The 17719-nt window shown below is 45.2% G+C and overlaps 1 protein-coding gene across 2 annotated transcripts in view; it reads left to right on the top strand.

Annotated features, from left to right (window-relative positions):
• Positions 1 to 17719, top strand: part of TLL2 (tolloid like 2) — a 148255-nt gene that overhangs the window by 61277 nt on the left and 69259 nt on the right. For both annotated transcript variants that reach the window (XM_001928475.4, XM_021074297.1), the window contains exon 3: positions 5807 to 5884. In XM_001928475.4, the coding sequence (XP_001928510.1) occupies positions 5807 to 5884 (78 nt within the window). The remainder of the gene's footprint in view (positions 1 to 5806; positions 5885 to 17719) is intronic.

The raw sequence follows: 17719 nt of genomic DNA, 5'->3' as shown, positions 1-17719 counted from the left end.
GGCCGGGAGCTCTCTTTTCAAGGCCTGGAGGGCATTCTTTCCCAGAGACCAGCTGTAAGCCTGGGTTTCTTATGCAAAGGAGACATTTGAATAAACCCCTGTGACTAATGAAATCTACAAGGTCTTTGCATATCCTCTCACTGAAGAGGTAATTAACCAAAGATCAAATATGGGCATTTATATGTATTTCTGTTCAAATATTTTTTTTGTCTTGCAATCACACCCAAGGAAAAATTTATCCCTACTCCCTAAATACCCCCTCCCCCCATAGCCCCTAATCTTTGCATCAGGCTTCCTTGCTCGGTGTGCTTATGGCTGCAGTTTTAGCCACAGTCACACTGTCTTACTCATTTACTTGCTTTTACTGAAACAGAGCAACACTTTCCATCAACTTGGATCTGAGAAATGACTTTTCTTGCTGTCTCTCTGTCTCCAGCTCCACCTCTCCCATTCCCTAGTGAGCTTAGGAGGAGAGAGGTTGGTTGTAAGAAAATATCATCAGGGGAGACCACCTTACAGGATTCTTTGAGCAGAGAATCTCGATTTTGGTTGCACCTTAGAATCACCCGTGGAGCTTTTTAAAATCCCAAGGTTCAGGCCATACCCCAGACCAATTAAATAAGAGCCTCTGGGGGTGGGATACAGGTGTCAATATTTTTCCAAAAAGCTTCCGAGGATGATTCCCAAAGTGTAGCCAAGGTTGAAAGCCATTGTTCCAAGAATATCTGCTTCCCTCCTTCCATAAGCTGGTAAAGACCAAACTTTCATCAGTTACACTGAGTTAGAAATGATTGGGTTTTCTATTTAAGCACTGTCTACCTGACTCTTCCATCTTCCCAACCATCTATTCCTCCATCAGTCCATCTATTTATCCATCCTTCCACCCACCACATATTTTATTGAGTGTCTGCTATGTGCCAGGCACAGTGCTGAGTGTTTATTATTGGACAAGACAAGATCCCTTTCTTCAAGATGCTGAAAAGTAAAAACCAGACTAGGGAATGAGCTGAGTAGTGAATACCTTGTAGTGAAGGCTGTCCAGGGAGCTGGTGACACAGAGGAGGGGGTTTCTAACCCAAGAGAAGGAATGGGGCTTCCCAGAGGAAGTGATGTCCAAGCTGAGCCTTGATGGTCCGGTAGGATTTGGCCGGGTGAAGAGGTGGGTGTGGCTGAGGAAGGTGCCTCAATAGAAGGAAAGGGGGAATCCAAGGTGCAGTAAGTAGCTGAGGTGGCTGAGCATCGAGTGGGAGTGGGGATGTAGCAGGAAGCCCTGAGGTGCCAGGTGGAGGAGGCGAGCAGGGCCGTATCGCAGGGGGTCCCTTAGTCCCGTTAGGAGTTGGAACTCATCCCAAGGGAGGGGGGAGCTTTGGGAGGGTTTTCATCAGGGGACTAGCCAACCCACATTCACTCCAGGCAGATCCAGGCTCAGCCGTCCTGGAAGCAGGAGATTTGCTGCCCTTCTGAGAAAAAAGACAGAGCCTCCAGGCTCTCGCTGGTAAGAGGCAAAGAGAATGTGTGTTAACTGCTGGAACCCCAGTCTCATCACTGACTTTGTTTTTTTTTTTTTTGTCTTTTTGCCATTTCTTGGGCCGCTCCCGCGGCATATGGAGGTTCCCAGGCTGGGAGTTGAATCAGAGCTGTAGCCGCCAGCCTAAGCCAGAGCCACAGCAACGAGGGATCCGAGCCACGTCTGCGACCTACACCACAGCTCACGGCAACACCGGATCGTTAACCCACAGAGCAAGGGCAGGGACCGAACCCGCAACCTCATGGTTCCTAGTCGGATTCGTTAACCACTGCGCCATGACGGGAACTCCTCATCACTGACTTTGGATGTCCCTTCATAGACCTCCTGGAAAATGCCCTGGGTGCCTCAGGAATAAGCAGCCGCTCCCAGACACCCCACTTGTTCTCCTTGTTCCTTCTGGATCTGAGGCTGAGGGGAAGGACTGGTGGATAAGTCAGGACCCACCTTCAGGCGTCTCCATTACTATCCATCTCTGTACCTTCAGAACAGACAAGTCACGTCGCCTCCCGGAGCCTTGTTGCCTCATCTGTGAGATGGGGATGTTTATGGCTCTTTTGTCACTGAATCTTCATGGGCTAGATTTACAAAATTCAAGGCAAGGAGAGCCCTGTTCTTAGCACATGTCAACACTGTATTTGGCATATAGCAAACACTGACTTTTTTCCCCATCTCCATCTCCTCGGGGGCATCTGGTCTCCCCTCAACTTCAGAACTTTGCTCTTATAACCCCAGGGGCCAGGGGGCCAAGGCAATCAGAAGCCCTCACCCCTCCCCTCCTCTGCCTGCTGCAGACCTGAATATCAGCCTCTCCTAGCCATTGCTCCCTCAGCCACAGCCTCCAGCTAACCTTGAACCAGGCTAGGTATCCTTGTAAGCTGATTTCTGTGCACCCTCTACTCCTATCCCTTTTGCAGTAGAGACCCTACAAGCCAGGTAAACCCTATCCCAAGCAGGTCTAAACCTTCCAACCCTCCATGCCGGGCTGGTGCTTTGTGGAATCTCCTTTCAAAGCCCAGCTCCTGTGTCCCCATCCTGTCACATTCAAAGCGAGTGCAATTACAAAACCCTTTCCTGCCCTCTGGCTCCCATCTAGATCTCTCAGAATGAAAACCAAAATCCTGAAAACGGCCCACAAGGTCTGCCATGAACTGACCCTCCGAACCCTCCACCACTCACAGACCTTGTTGCCTACTGTTCTTTCCCTCGCTCATTCCATTCCTGCTGCCAGGCACGCTCCTGCCCCAGGGCCTTTGTACCTGCTGTTCCTTCCGTTGCAATGCCCTCCCCCAGATATCTACAGACTCTCTCCCTCCCTTTCTTCAGGCTTCTGCTTTTCTACCTTTCATGAAACAGCAACCCTCAGCCCTAGCACTCCCTGTTCCCCAAACCCCTATTTATTTTCCTCGTAGTGCTTATCAACAACCAACTTCTATATTTAGCTGCCTATTTGTTTATCATTTTCTCCTCTATCCTCCACCGGAATGTAATTTCCATGAGGTCAGGGCAGAGTGTGTTCACTGTCATATCCTGAGCAGCAGAAACAGCATCTGGCATGTAGCAGGTGTCGGATAAATATTTGTTGAATGAGCCAGCGCCTAAACAACCCATTACCTCATTCGGAACTCACAACAGCCCATTTGACAGATGAAAAGTACTAACACCCAAGGTCTCATCCTCGGTTACACAGGGAATAGGGACTAAGTTGGTCCCAGAGCCTGGGACCCAGGCTTTTTTCCTTCAGTCTGCACAGGGCACATTCCTCTGTTGGCCAGCGATTTTCAAACCATCAGGATTTCCCCTGACCTTTAGCCCAAGAGGAAATGATAGCACAAACTGGAAGAATACTCAGAGGGCTGGGAGCTGGCTGTGAACGCCCCGGCAGCTGCAGGGAGTGTGTGAGTGGATTCTGACTTGGCCTGAAAGACAGCGGACGAGCAGGATGAAGGCATGCAAACATATCAGCGTGCGCCTGGTCTGCCTCCAGGGTCAGTCACCAGAGGGAAAGAGGTGGTCTGCGTGTCAGGAGTCGGGATGCGGGGCCGCAGGGCTGTCTCCCGTGATTGTCTGGGACCTGAGCCTTAGGTTCCGTGTTTGGGACCCTTCCCTGAACAGGCTGGAAGCTGGGGCTCAGGAAAGATCCTCAGGCTGCTGCTGATGGTGTCCTGAGCCCTCAGCCTCCCTTGTGGGCTGGCAACTCTGGGCTGATTCTTTCGTGTCTTAGTTTTCCCCTCCGTAAAATGAGTTTACACTTCTTCTGCCACAGATTGTTTTAATTAAGGTCAAAGGGGAGATGGGGAAACTGCTTTGTAAGTTGCAAATTTCTAAAGAAATGTCAAGAAATAATTTTGCCCAAGTAGATCATCCTGTAGATGCCTTGATGTGGTTTCCTGTGTGTGACAGTCTCTCCTCAACACAGGCTTTGTCCTCAACTCTGCTCCCAGGTATCCGGACCCATCCAGCTGCTCAACCCCCAAATGTAGGAGTCCCTGGGGGACTCTCTTGGCCTCATATCTAATCCATCAGCCTCTTCTGTTGCTCTGCCTCCAACTATATTCCTGATGCCCCTGCAGATCCAGCCTCCCTCTCTGCCAGCCGTGGTCAGCCCCTGCACATGGCAAGCTCATTCCCTGTCCAGGTTCTTTCCACATCCTGCTTCTGCTGGGATGCGCTGGCCCAGATCTCTGTGTGGCTGGCTCCTTCTTGTCTTCCATGTCTCAACTCCAATGCCACCTTCCTAGAGGTCCTTCTCCAACCACTTTCTAAGCAGCCGCTCCAGTCTGCTCTACCACGTACTGCATTTGATTTTCCAAGCGTTTTCTGAACCTGCAATCAGTTTATTCCTTTGTTTTCTTACCTTCTCTTTACTGTCCAGCCACCCATTTGGAACGTATGCACCATCTGTCTTATTCACGGCTGGATCCCCACTGCCTGGGATTGGACCTGGCTCACAGTAGGTCTAAAGATAGATAGTGACTAAGCATTTTCCTGATGGGGACAGCAGTGTGCCTGATTTCTAGATGATGATACTAGCAAACAAGTACGTGCATCACTGTCCTTGAATGAGACAGTGTCAGCAGAGTCTGATTTATAAACAGGGCAATTTCTAAAAGGAGACTCACCCCAGAGAGGAAAGCAGGCTGGCTGATTAAGCCAAGGCAGCAGCAACTGTCACATCACGAGCCGGGAGCAGCACTGGTGGCATCTCCCTGCATCCTAAGCCAGTGACTCCAGAATCAGAAGCAGAATCAGAAGTAGCAGAATATCCTGTTTGCTCTGGGCTTTCTCAGGGAGGTGGGGGTGAGGAAGCTGACTTTGGAATTTGCCTGTTAGCTTTGTATATTTCACCCCAAGTGCCTCTGAACTGATGGAGGAGAGGATACTTTTCTAATTTGTGAACTATGTGTGTGGTTATAAGAAAGCGGGTCTTTCTGTTTCAATCTACAGAACAGAAACAGACTCATGGGCAGAGAGAACAGATTTGTGCTTGCCAAGGGCGAAGGGGAGGGAGTGGGATGGATTGGGAATTTGGGGTTAGTAGATGCAAACTTGTTACATTTAGAATGGATAAGCAATGAGGTCCTGCTGTATAGCACAGGGAAGTATATATAGCCAGTCACTTGTGATGGAAAATGATAGACGAGAACATGAGAAAAAAAGGTATATATATATATGTGTATATATATATGTGTGTGTATATATATATATATATATATATATATATATATATGTATAACTGGGTCACTTTGCTGTATAGCAGAAGTTGGCAGAACATTATAAATCAAGTATAATAAAAAAAATTTTTTTTAAAGAAAGCAGGTGTTTTTGGCCTGAGCATTAAGAACAGTGCCCAGCATGTGCTAAAGGCCCAGTCATCAAATCTTTACAGATCCACTGGTGATTCCTCTTTTTTTTTTTTTTTTTTTTTTTGCTTTTAAGGCCGTACCTGCTGCGTGTGGAGGTTCCCATGCTAGGGGTCAAATCGTAGCTACAGCTGCCGGTCTACACCACAGCCACAGCAATGCCAGATCCAAGCTGCATCTGTGACCTACACCACAGCTCACGGCAACGCCGGATCCTTAACCCACTGCACGAGGCCAGGGATCAAACCAGCAACCTCATGGTTCCCAGTTGGATTCATTTCTGCTGCCCCACAACGGGAACTCCTCACTGGTGATTCTGATCATTCTCCAGGGAACCAGGTTCGTTCCCTCAATTTGCAGGGCTGGTGCAAAGAAAGCTGTTCTGTCCTCATGTTTCTTTTCTTCTCTGTTCCTTTAGGTGGGCTTGGAGAGCAGCCTTCTGAGAGCTGGCCAAACACTACAGCCATGAATACCAGCAGCCAGGAAGCTAGAGAGGGTAATGTAAGGCCCACCAGGCCTTGGGGGACTTCTTGGTTTTCAGTTGTAAATGTCGCATACCATAAAATTTAACATTTTAACTATTTTAATGTGTACCATTTAGTGGCATTAAGTACATATAAAACATTGTGCCACCATCACCACTAACTAGCTCCCGTCATTCACCATGTCCCTCCCCTCCCCCGACCTTGGCTTTGGGACGCTCTTACAGTGCTTTTTATTCTTTATCTTAGTGGACTAGAAACACTAAATTCTGTGGAATAAGAGACTGAGTCCTTTTGTTGAGTGGGGTGGGCTGGTTGCCAGGGAAAGGTGTAAGGTGGCATTTGGTTGATCCAGGGCTGGATGGCCTTCAGTTAAACTCAGCAATCTGGCCATGACTTTTCTCTCTTTTCTCACTTGGCCAGTGAGCTGAAGACCCTGAGGGCTGAGAGGAGTGACGATGAAGGTTTAGAAACCAGGGGTCTGACAGAATGAGTGGGTGTGGGTGGCAAAGAAAGTAAATAGAGCTGAGGTGGGAACTGGGGAGACCCCATGGGCTGCTGGGAGTGACTGCTATTGGGATGGCTGTCTGTGGGCAGGGCTGCCTGGAAGCACCACCTTGGCCTGTCTGCATGTTGGTGCTCAGACCCACCTGCGCACTGAGATGCTAGCTGGAGATCATGGGAGGCACCTAGCTGGGAGCACCTCAGTTTTAGAGAAACTCCCTGTTCAGAAGCTGTGCTGGAGGAGAAAGGCTTCTGTCCAGCCTGCATCCTGCAGGGATCAGGGCTCACTGCTGACAGTGGCCTTTCTTTATCACAGACCCAAAGGAGTCTTTGAATATTTTTTTTGCTTTTGCTTTTTAGGGCTGCCTCTGTGGCATACGGAGGTTCCCAGGCTAGGGGTCGAATCCCAGCTCTAGCTGCTGGCCTCCACCTCAGCCACAGCAATGGCAGATCCGAGCCGCGTCTTTGACCTACACCATAGCTCATGGCACCGCTGGAACCTTAACCCACTGAGCGAGACCAGGAATCGAACCCCCGTCCTCATGGATACTAGTCCGGTTTGTTTCTGCTGAGCCACGATGGGAACCCAGGAATCATTTTTTAAATGCCAGAATCCCATGTTTCAGGGATACCTATGTAGAGTTGAAATACAAACCCATTATTTGCTTTATTTTATGTCTTTGCTTTATTGTTATTTTATATTTTACACATATGCATACATATATATAATTTCACATGAATGCATGAATGTGATGATATCATGATATACTTTTTTGCATTTTTTTTCTTTTCCCTGTTTTTTTTTTTTTTTTTGTCTTTTGTCTTTTTGTTGTTGTTGTTGTTATTGTTGCTATTTCTTGGGCCGCTCCCACGGCATATGGAGGTTCCCAGGCTAGGGGTTGAATCGGAGCTGTAGCCACCGGCCTACGCCAGAGCCACAGCAACGTGGGATCCGAGCCGCGTCTGTAACCTACACCACAGCTCACGGCAACGCCAGATCGTTAACCCACTGAGCAAGGGCAGGGATCGAACCCTCAACCTCATGGTTCCTAGTCGGATTCGTTAACCACTGCGCCACGACGGGAACTCCCTTCCCTGTTTTTTTGACTACTTCTTTCACTCCTTTTTTCCACACATTGTCCCTCTACTCTTCCCCCAGGTAATGCCCACTAATAACTTTATATGCACCCTTCCATATTTTTCCCCATACATATGTATTCACATATATAACAATGTAGACACATGCACATATACATAAATATACCTATAAACACATATAAACATATATCTACAGATATAAGATTTGTCATTTTTTTTAAAAAATGAGATTATATTTGATACTCTTTTTTTTTTTTTTTTTTTGGTTTGTTTTTCTATGGCTGCACCCATGGCATATAGAGATTCCCAGGCTAGGGGTCCAATCGGAGCTGTAGCTGCCAGCTTACGCCACAGCCACAGCAATGCGGGATCCAAGCTGCGTTTGTGACCTACACCACAGCTCACAGCAACGCCAGATCCTCAACCCACCGAACGAGGCCAGGGATTGAACAAGCAACCTCATGGTTCCTAGTCGGATTTGTTAACCACTGAGCCACGATGGGAACTCCTGATACATATTTTTTATGCATATGTTTTTCTCATTCATCAATACCTCAGGGCCAACCTCTCCAAGACACTTGTTATAACTTCAATTTATTTTTTTGACTAGTTGCAAAATATTCCTGGTATGAATGGACTTAATTTATTCAATCCTTCCTGTATTAATGAATACTTCAAGTTTTTTTTGCCATTGAAAACAAAGCTGCAGTGAAATTCCTGAATGTAAATCCTTACACACTTATTCTGTTTTTAACAGATGTTGCTAGAATAAGTTTCAAAAGGTGTAACCATTTACATTTCTATAACAATTTATAAATGTGCTACTTTTGCCATATGCTCCCTGGCACTTGGTGCTTTCAGTGTTTTCAATGATATGAATAATAGCTCATTATTACTTAATTTGTATTTCTCTGACTCCTGGTGACTTTTTGCATCTTTTCCTATCTTTCCCGGTGATTTGGGGTGCACTTCTGTGACTCACCTCTTCTCTTTTGGTCCTTGGCCCATTTAAAAAAAGTTGGTTTTGAATTCCTCATTGTGGCTCAGTGGAAACAAATCTGACTAGCACCCAGAGGACACAGGTTCAGTCCCTGGCCTTGCTCCTAGTGGGTTAAGGAGCCAGCGTTGCCATGAGCTGTGGTGTAGGTCGCAGACTGGGCTTGGATCTGGTGTTGCTGTGGCTGTGGTATAGGCTGGCAGCTGCAACTCTGGTTCGACTCCTGGCCTGGGAACCTCCATATGCCGTAAGTACGGCCCTAAACAGATAGATAAATAAATAAATATTGGTTGAAGTATAGTTGACTTACAATGTTGTGTTTAATACCTGCTGCACAGCAAAGTGATTCAGTTATATACATATACATGTTCATTTCCATTATGGTTTATCACAGGATGTTGAAAATAGTTCCTTGTGCTATATGGTAGGACCTTGTTGTTCACCCATCCTGTATATAATAATTTTTATCTACTAATCCCAAACTACCAAGCCTCCCCCCCCCCACTCCATTCCCTCCTCTTTAGCAACCACAAATCTGTTCTCTATGTCTATGAGTGTGTTTCTGTTGCATAGATATGTTCATTTGTGTCACATATGATGTTGTTTGTCTTTCTCTTTCTGACTGACTTCACTTAGTATGATAATCTCTCTAGCTCTATCCATATTGCCGCAAATGGCATTATTTCATTCTTTCTCATGACTGGGTAATATTCCATTGTAGTATATACCACATCTTAATCCATTCATCTGTTGTTGGGCATTTAGGTTGTTTCCGTGTCTTGGCTGTTTTTGAATAGTGCTGCTATGAACATAGGGCTGCATGTATTTTTCCAAAGTATAGTTTTGTCTGGATATATGCCCAGGAGTGGGATTGCTGGGTCATATGGCAACTCTATTTTTAGCTTCTTGAGGAACCTCCACACTGTTTTCCATAGTGGCCACACCAGCTTACATCCCACCAAGAGTGTAGAGGGTTTCCTTTTCTCTACACCCTCTCCAGCATTTGTTATTTGTAGACTTTTAAACGATGGCCATTCTGACATTTGTGAGATGGTACCTCATTACAGTTTTGATTTGTATTTCTCTAATAATTAGCGATGTGGAGCATCTTTGCATGTGCCTATTTGGCCGATTTGTCTATTGGCTTGTCAGGCTCTTCTTGTCCATCTGACCTCGGTTAGGGAAAGGCAGAGTCTTCTGCTCCCACCCACCCACCCCCGCCGCCCTTTGACAAACATGCAGCTAATTCTCAGTCACACCGCATATTGCTGGAACTGAGCACAAGATCCCTTTAAAATCTGTATTTTTCTGCTTTGCTTTCTTGAAGGTATTTTGACTTAGGCATGTCCAGGCTCCTAGATGGCTGATAAATTCAGCGTCACTTCATTTGGGCCACAAATGACTACTAACAAGCACTTTGTGGTAAAAATGGAGCACAGGGGATGAAACCAGAGGGCTGTGATATAGAGGCCACACCTAATTTTTCCCTCACCATTTAATGATTTATTATTGCATAAAAACCAGCCCCAAACTCAGTGACTTCAAACTGTGATTGTTTATCTTTCATGATTCTGTGCGTTGACTGGGCTCAGTGGGGTGGTTTTTCAACAGATGTCAGCCGGGGTCATTCACTTGACTGCATTCACCTGGCAGCTGGGCTGAGGGGTCCAAAAAGCTTTAGTTACATAGCTGGTACTTTGGTGTGCCCCCACGTGGCTCCTCTCTCCACGTGGACGTTCACCATTTAGTTGTACGCCCTGAGGTGTTTTTAACAGCATAGCAGCTGGCTTCCTAAAAGAGAGAGGAGACAGAACCCACCAGTCCATTTAAGGCTTTGACTAAGAACTCTTAGAATGCTACTTCTGCCACATTCCATTGGTCAAAATAAGCCAAAAGGCCAGCTCAGTTTCAAGGAGGAGAAAACAGATTCCACCCCTGACTGTAAGAAGTGGCAAGAGCTTACAGAGATGAGAGCCATGGCCGTGTTTGGAGACCCTCGAATATGCCTTCCCTCGCTGCATCTTACCTGCTCACCTGCAGCACTGTCATCAGGATTTTTTAAGTATGAAAAATCACCAGTTTGTCGGGTGTACAATGATCCAACCAAAAGAACTTGAACAGTTAGACACGCTTGGGTTTGCATCCCAGCTCAGCCGCTTAGTAGCTATGACCTTGGTTAAGTTATCCAGCTCCTCATCTAAGGTTTGGAGAGAATTAGAAATAATATTTATGTAGAGCGCATAGCCAGGTGTCTGAAACATGAGGTACTCAATGAATGTATCTCCTCCACGTCTCTCTCTTTGCCTCCAAGAATTATATTATCCAGGCCCGAAAGTGCATCGTCCACCTCTAGCCTGGGATTCCACAGCTGTTCAACAGCTGTGCAGAAACACCATCAAGGACGACAGGAAGGAGCAAGGCTCCAGCAGCCCATTAAAATTTTGCCTCTGGTTGGGTTGGGTTGTACACAGTACTCACTCTGCGACCTTCTTGGGCGTTTTAAAGAGGATGATGGCAGCACCATCACACCCACGCCCCGCACCCCTGCAGCTGATGACATCCACAGTCTGCAAGCCCTCAAATGACCCTGGTTTGTTTGAAGAGGATAATGTCAAGGTTACGCCAGTCCATCCACTCTGTATTACAACAGCAGACGAGCAGGTCTTTAAGCATCTAGGGTGAACCTAAAGAGGAAGGAGACCCCAAAGGCGAGGTGAAGGCAGGCCCTTCTGGCTTGTCCCTCTAGCCCCCTACCCCCACCCCCAACCCCGACTCTGTCCAGCCAGGACATTGCCAGATACCAGCCTGGGTGCCTCTTGGTTGTGTTTGAATTAAAGAGAAGACAAGTTGTGTCCATCTCAGATTCCTCTTTGAATCACAACCCACCCCTATTCTACCACCCCCCGAAAAAGAGACCGCCCAAGCAGGAGAAAGGATCTAAGGGAAGCCCCGGCCTGCTGGCTGCAGCAGTGGATTTGTTTCCTGGCATTATGTGGCTCCCCTCAGCCCTGACGGTGGGGATTTGTGCTTCCGGCTTTTCGGAGGGCTGGGGGGCTTGGAGAATTGCTCATTCAGCATCCCCCCAGCAGACCTTTTGGTCTGAGGAGTCTTCCTCCCCTGGAGATGAGAGCTCAGCGTGCATCTGGGGGCTGATAATGGAATGAATGAGATGGAGTGTGTAACTGTTCCTCAAATGAAGCTGTGACTGTTTTGGTAGAGCCCGATTTCCAGAACCATATTTAGGAAAGAGAATGGACCTTTCACTTTCTATACAGTCCCTAAGGGCTTTATGCTGAAGCAAATAACACAGGAATGGGGTTGTGCCAGAGAACAGGGACACGATGAACTTGGGTACAGAGTACCACATAGCACACAAACCCAAGTGTCACTTCTGCCAGTGTGTCTGGGTGTAAACTGTGAAACTTGAGGCATTCTTTCTAGCCTGTCCACAAATGAAGCGTTGAGAGCGATTACAGCAGCTCACATGGAGCTGTTACCACGGCAGGCATTGGATCTTCATTGCCTGGATCGATGCCCATGAACCAGCAGCAGGAAGGAAGGCTCAGGGGACCATGGCTTGTCTAAAGCCACACAGGGGGTGAATGGCAGCATTTATCTTGCACCTAAATCCCCCTGACCCCAGGGCTCTTGCTTTTATTTTTATTTTTATTTTTTCCTTTTTTTTTTTTCTATAGGGCCGCACCCTCGGCATATGGAGGTTCCCAGGCTAGGGCTCTAATCGGAGCTGTAGCCACCCACCTACGCCAGAGCCACAGCAACTCCGGATCCGAGTCACATCTGTGACCTACACCACAGCTCACAGCAACGCCAGATCCTTAACCCACTGACCAAGGCCAGGGATCCAACCCGCAACCTCATGGTTCCTAGTCAGATTCGTTAACCACTGCGCCACGATGGGAACTCTGTTTCTTGCTTTTAATCTTTGGGTTATACCAGCAATTGTCAAACTTCCCTGCACTTCCAAATCACCTGGGGGGCTTAAAAAAGCACAGATGCCTGGACAGTCCTCCAGGCCACTTGAATCCTATTCTAAGGCCTGGGTGGGGTGGGGGTGGGGACTGAAATTTTTTTTAAAGTGCCTGGATTGAATCCAAGGTGCAGCCAGCTTTGGGAACCCCTTGTGCACAATAACCCACAGTCTCCCCTTTCACTCAGCCTTTCAGAATCACCAGAGGCAAGGTGCGAGTTTGCCCATCACCCATGGGGTGCGGGGTTCTGCGGAAGGCTGGTCTGTCAGGGTGTTTACTTCCAGTGTGGGAGGGGCAGGTTGACGAATCGAAAATCCGCAGTTCCTTGCTGGAGAAGGCTGGGTCAGGCCTGGTTCTGTTTATGACACGGCTGTGCCTTCAGCTGGAAACGGAACATTGAGTAGCGATGGCCACTTTGCTTTTTCAGAGAGGACTGGGTCCACTCCTAGAGCCAGAACATTTAAATGGACTTTATCCTCCAGCCCACCCCACCCCCAGCGTGTTAAATCCTTTCAGACGGCCCTGTGTTCCTCTTCAAATGCAGGACTCTTGGACCATAATAAATAATTACATCCTTCTATTTGGACTCTGATTCCAGATAGTAGTAATCCAAGAAAATCCAATAATGACAGTTGCATTAAGATCCTTCTTCCAGGCTAAGCAGAACATCTGTTTAGACATATTTTTAATCGGCAAATGCTTCCTGTGTTGAGTCCTCGGCAAATTAAATTTCTCACTGGACCGAGAGGGAAGCTGTCATTCAATAACCCATCTCTGGAAATTACACCCCAGTCTCTTTCCAGGTGCACTTAAGATTTTCCCATGCTGCACACAGGCCCAAACAATACTGGGTCACGTGTTTATGTAGCACAGCTTGTCTGAGAAACATGGGATGTCCCTCAAATAGAGAAGTATTTTTGCCCATTCTCCAATGGAGAGCTGGCGGCAGAGGAAAATTAAGAGACTTGTTGAAAACCATATGGGAAATGAATAACAAACTTCCACTTGCTACATCGCTGCCTGTGATTACTTAAGACATGATGATTCTCAGGATTTAAACATTAAGGGCTTCAGGGCTGCCAACATTTTTAGAGAGGTTTCCGCCGCAGAATTGTTTGGCCTGTTGGGCTGTTTATTTTTAGAATAACTCATCCATTCTTTAATCAATTTTAATTCAGAATCCAAAAGCACCGCATGCTCACCACCAACCAGACACTGTGCTGGATGTGAGTGGAGTGGTGAACGAGCCAGCCACAGTCCCTGCCCCTGTGGAGCATCCAGTCTACTGGGGCAACTTACATTTGAAATTTGGATGCAATCTGTAGTCCTGGGCTGCAAGAGCAAGTTAGAATATCTATAGAAGCCAAGCAGGTAATGTCAGTGGGTGAACGGCTGGATGGGACCCTGTGAAGTGGGAAATAGATTCTAACAACCAGGAAAACATGTGCCCTGACTGTGGTGAGCAGGTGCTACTTAACTGCTATGGGTTGAACATGATGGAAGATGGGATCACTATTGCCAAATATTTCCATTTTTAAAGAAAAGCTAGAAAATCTGGATTTTATGCGAAATTCCTTGATTTTTAAAAGTTGGCTTCTAAAGTGAGATTAAAAAAAAAAAATGAAAACAAAACACTGTGTGAGCCAAAAGCACCCAGGCCAAACAAAACACATCTGTGGGTTGGGTTTATCCCAAGAGCTGCAAGTGTGTGACTTCTAATGTAGAAATTCTAGCAGGAAGACAATTATATTCAGGTTTAAAAATGTATTATGTGCCAACTTTCTGGTCCTGGCAACTGAACTGGCAGGAACCCCTTTTATAAACATAGAACTACTAGGGAAAAAAAAATAACCTTCCCCTTACTTCAAATTAAAAATGCAAAATACAGAGTTAAGCTCAAAGAAGAGAAAGGGAAATTGTCATGATTAGAAAAGGATAGGGAATATGAGCCCATAGAACTATGCTTCAGATTACAACAAAACTCTGCAGAGGGCATTGAAAGTGGGCCAGGATTTGGGGTACTCAGGGCTGGTGTTTTAATGCCCACGTAACAGCTGTATAGGTTTAGGATATTTGGCCTTCATCTCACGTGAGGTAGGAAGAGGAGACTGAGACTTTGCATCAAATGAACTCCTCCAAACGGCTTCCTATTTATTAAAACAAAACAAAAAAACCAAACCAAACCAAACAAAGAGGCTAGGAAAAACTCTGCTTAGTGGTTGAGAGAAGTGACAGTAAATCTTACTATCTTTCCTAGGTTCTAAGTAGGGGCAAAAAATTATCTTCTGTGGGAAATTGAACCCCAAACCTTGTTCCTCATACAGGTATAAGTTCTCAAATTACATTTCCTATGTATGGAAACCCTAAACTTAGAAATTAATATAAAAATTGATCTAGGGCCCAGAGAACCCCCAAGAGCCCTGAAAAAAGTGGAAGAAATAGGGTCACTCTCATTATTGAGGGCATATAGGACTCATTCAGAAAGGAGTACCCTCCCCTAAAAATGAACTTTAAATACAAATATTAAAAATACAAAAAGTTAATTCATGAGGGAGAATCAGCAGAGACAATAAATTGGAGAATTAGTAGCCCAAGATGTAAAAATGATAAAACAATCTGAGGGAGATTCAATAGGTGTACATAGAATGACAGCAAAGCCAATGGAAGAATTTGAAACTAGAGTTGCAGCAGGGGGAGAACTGATCAATTTAGAAGCCACTAAATAGGGCTTCTAGAAATAACTATATTTATTGAAGCTGGAGTGGAATAAATAAAATATTGAACACAACAGAAGAGAGAATTAGTGAAGTAGAAAATAGATCTGAGGAAACCATATTAATCTTGCCACTGAGAGAGAAAGAGACGTGGAGGATAAAATGAGACTATTCAATAGGAAATCTAGAAGATGAGAGAATGCTCGTAGAGACTGGGAAAGAGGAGGCAATGGTTAAACAGATAAGGATTTAGGATCTTCCAGGATTGAAGGAAGATGTCAAATTTTTAAAATTGTACTGTGTCTCAGAGAATTAAAACAAACCCACATCCAGACAATTACAATGTTGCTGAGGAACACCAAAGACAAAGAACAAAAGAAGGAAAAAAAAGAATGAATGTTAAAAATTGAAGGCAACACTAAAGAACAGAAAAGAGATAATGGAAATAGAAAGTAAATATGAAAAAATCTTGGAGTTCCCGTCGTGGCGCAGTGGTTAACGAATCCGACTAGGAACCATGAGGTTTTGGGTTCAGTCCCTGCCCTTGCTCAGGGGGTTAATGATCCAGCGTTGCCGTGAGCTGTGGTGTAGGTTGCAGACGTGGCTCGGATCCCTCATTGCTATGGCTCTGGCGTAGGCCAGTGGCTACAGCTCCGATTCGACCCCTGGCCTGGGAACTTCCATATGCCGCGGGAGGGGCCCAAAAAAATAGCAAAAAGACCAAAAAAAAAAAAACAAAAAACAGAAAACTTAATCCAACAGCGTAAAGAAAAAAAAAAAAAAAAGAAAATAGAAAGCACAAAAATAAAAAAGGAAGGAAATAAGCCCAGGTAAATCAGTTACAAAATAAGAGTAATTCGGAGTTCCCGTTGTGGCTCAGTGGTTAACGAATACGACTAGGAACCATGAGGTTGCGGGTTCAATCCCTGGCCTTGCTCAGTGGGTTAAGGATCCAGCATTGCTGTGAGCTGTGGTATAGGTTGCAGACATGGCATGGATCCCTCGTTGCTGTGGCTGTGGAGTAGGCTGGCAGCTATAGCTCGGATTCGACCCCTAACCTGGGAAGCTCCATATGCCGTGGGAGCGGCCCCAGATAAGGCAAAAGGACAAAAAAAAAAAAAACCAAAAACAAAATAAGAGTAATTCACTTATTAAAAGAGAAATTAATAGATTGAACAACAGCAAGAAAAAAAAAATCTTGCTATTTGTTGTTTGTGACAGACACAACTAAAACTTACCCAAACTTATATGCAAAAATCCTGAAAAATATATTAGCAAATCAAAATCAAAATTGTATGAAAAGTAATTATACTCTATAGTAAGTGTAATATATTTTAGGCATGCAGGATTTGTTCAGCTTTTGAAAATAAATTAATGTAAATTCACCATATCAATAAGATAAAAGAAAAATATATGATCATATCAGTTGATGCAGAAAGAGCATTTTAAAAAATCTAACATGTTTATGATTAAAAACTTGGCAAATTAGGGCGTTCCCGTCGTGGCACATAGGTTAACGAATCCGACTACGAACCATGAGGTTGCGGGTTCGGTCCCTGCCCTTGCTCAGTGGGTTAAGGATCCGGCGTTGCCATGAGCTGTGGTGTAGGTTGCAGATATGGCTTGGATCTAGCGTTGCTGTGGCTCTGGCGTAGGCTGGTGGCTGCAGCTCCGATTCGACCCCTAGCCTGGGAACCTCCATATGCCGCAGGAGCAGCCCAAGAAATAGCAAAATAAAAATAAAAATAAAAACAAACAAACAAAAAACTTGGCAAATTAGGAATAGGGAGAAATTATCTTAACCTGATAAAGAGCATCTACCAAAAACATCATACTCTAAGATCAGGAACAAGGCAAGGATGTATGTGTATGTAGAATATCTCAAGGAATCTACAACAATCTAACAAAAAATAAATTTTTAGAACTAATAAATGAGTTTAGCATGATGGCAGAATACAAGACCCAAATATGAAAAAAGCTTGCATTTCTAGGATACCCTCCTACACTGTTGGTGGGAATGTAAATTGGTACAACCACTATGGAAAACAGCATGGAGATATCTCAGAAAACTAAATATAGAACTACCATATGATCCATGAATCTGTGATGTGAAACTCATGGATACAGAGGGCTGGCTGTACAAAATTACAGTAATCAGGCCAGTGTTATATTAGCAGAGGGATAAACAAATCAATCAATGGAACAGAACAGAGAATCCAGAAATAAGCCCAATTACGATATGACCTAGCAGTTCTACTCTTGGGTATTTATCTCAGAGAAATACAAATTTATCTTCACACAAACACCTGTACATGAATGTTCATAACAGCTTTGTTTGTAAGAGCTCGGAACAACCCAGATGTCCTTCAACAGGTGAGTAGTTAAACAAATTTTAGGGCACAAATTTTAGGGCACACATACCATGGAGTACTACTCAGCAATAAAAAGAAATTGATACATGCAATGACTTGGATTAATCTCCAAGTAATTGCACTGAGTGAGAAAAGCCAATTCCCAAAAGTTATATACTGTAGGATTTCATTTAAA

The sequence above is a fragment of the Sus scrofa genome, chromosome 14 (genome assembly GCF_000003025.6).
Source record: "Sus scrofa isolate TJ Tabasco breed Duroc chromosome 14, Sscrofa11.1, whole genome shotgun sequence".
In the NCBI taxonomy this organism is placed as follows: Eukaryota; Metazoa; Chordata; class Mammalia; order Artiodactyla; family Suidae; genus Sus; species Sus scrofa.
The sequence above is the reverse complement of the archived record's forward strand: the minus strand, read 5'-3'. Positions and strand labels throughout refer to the sequence as shown.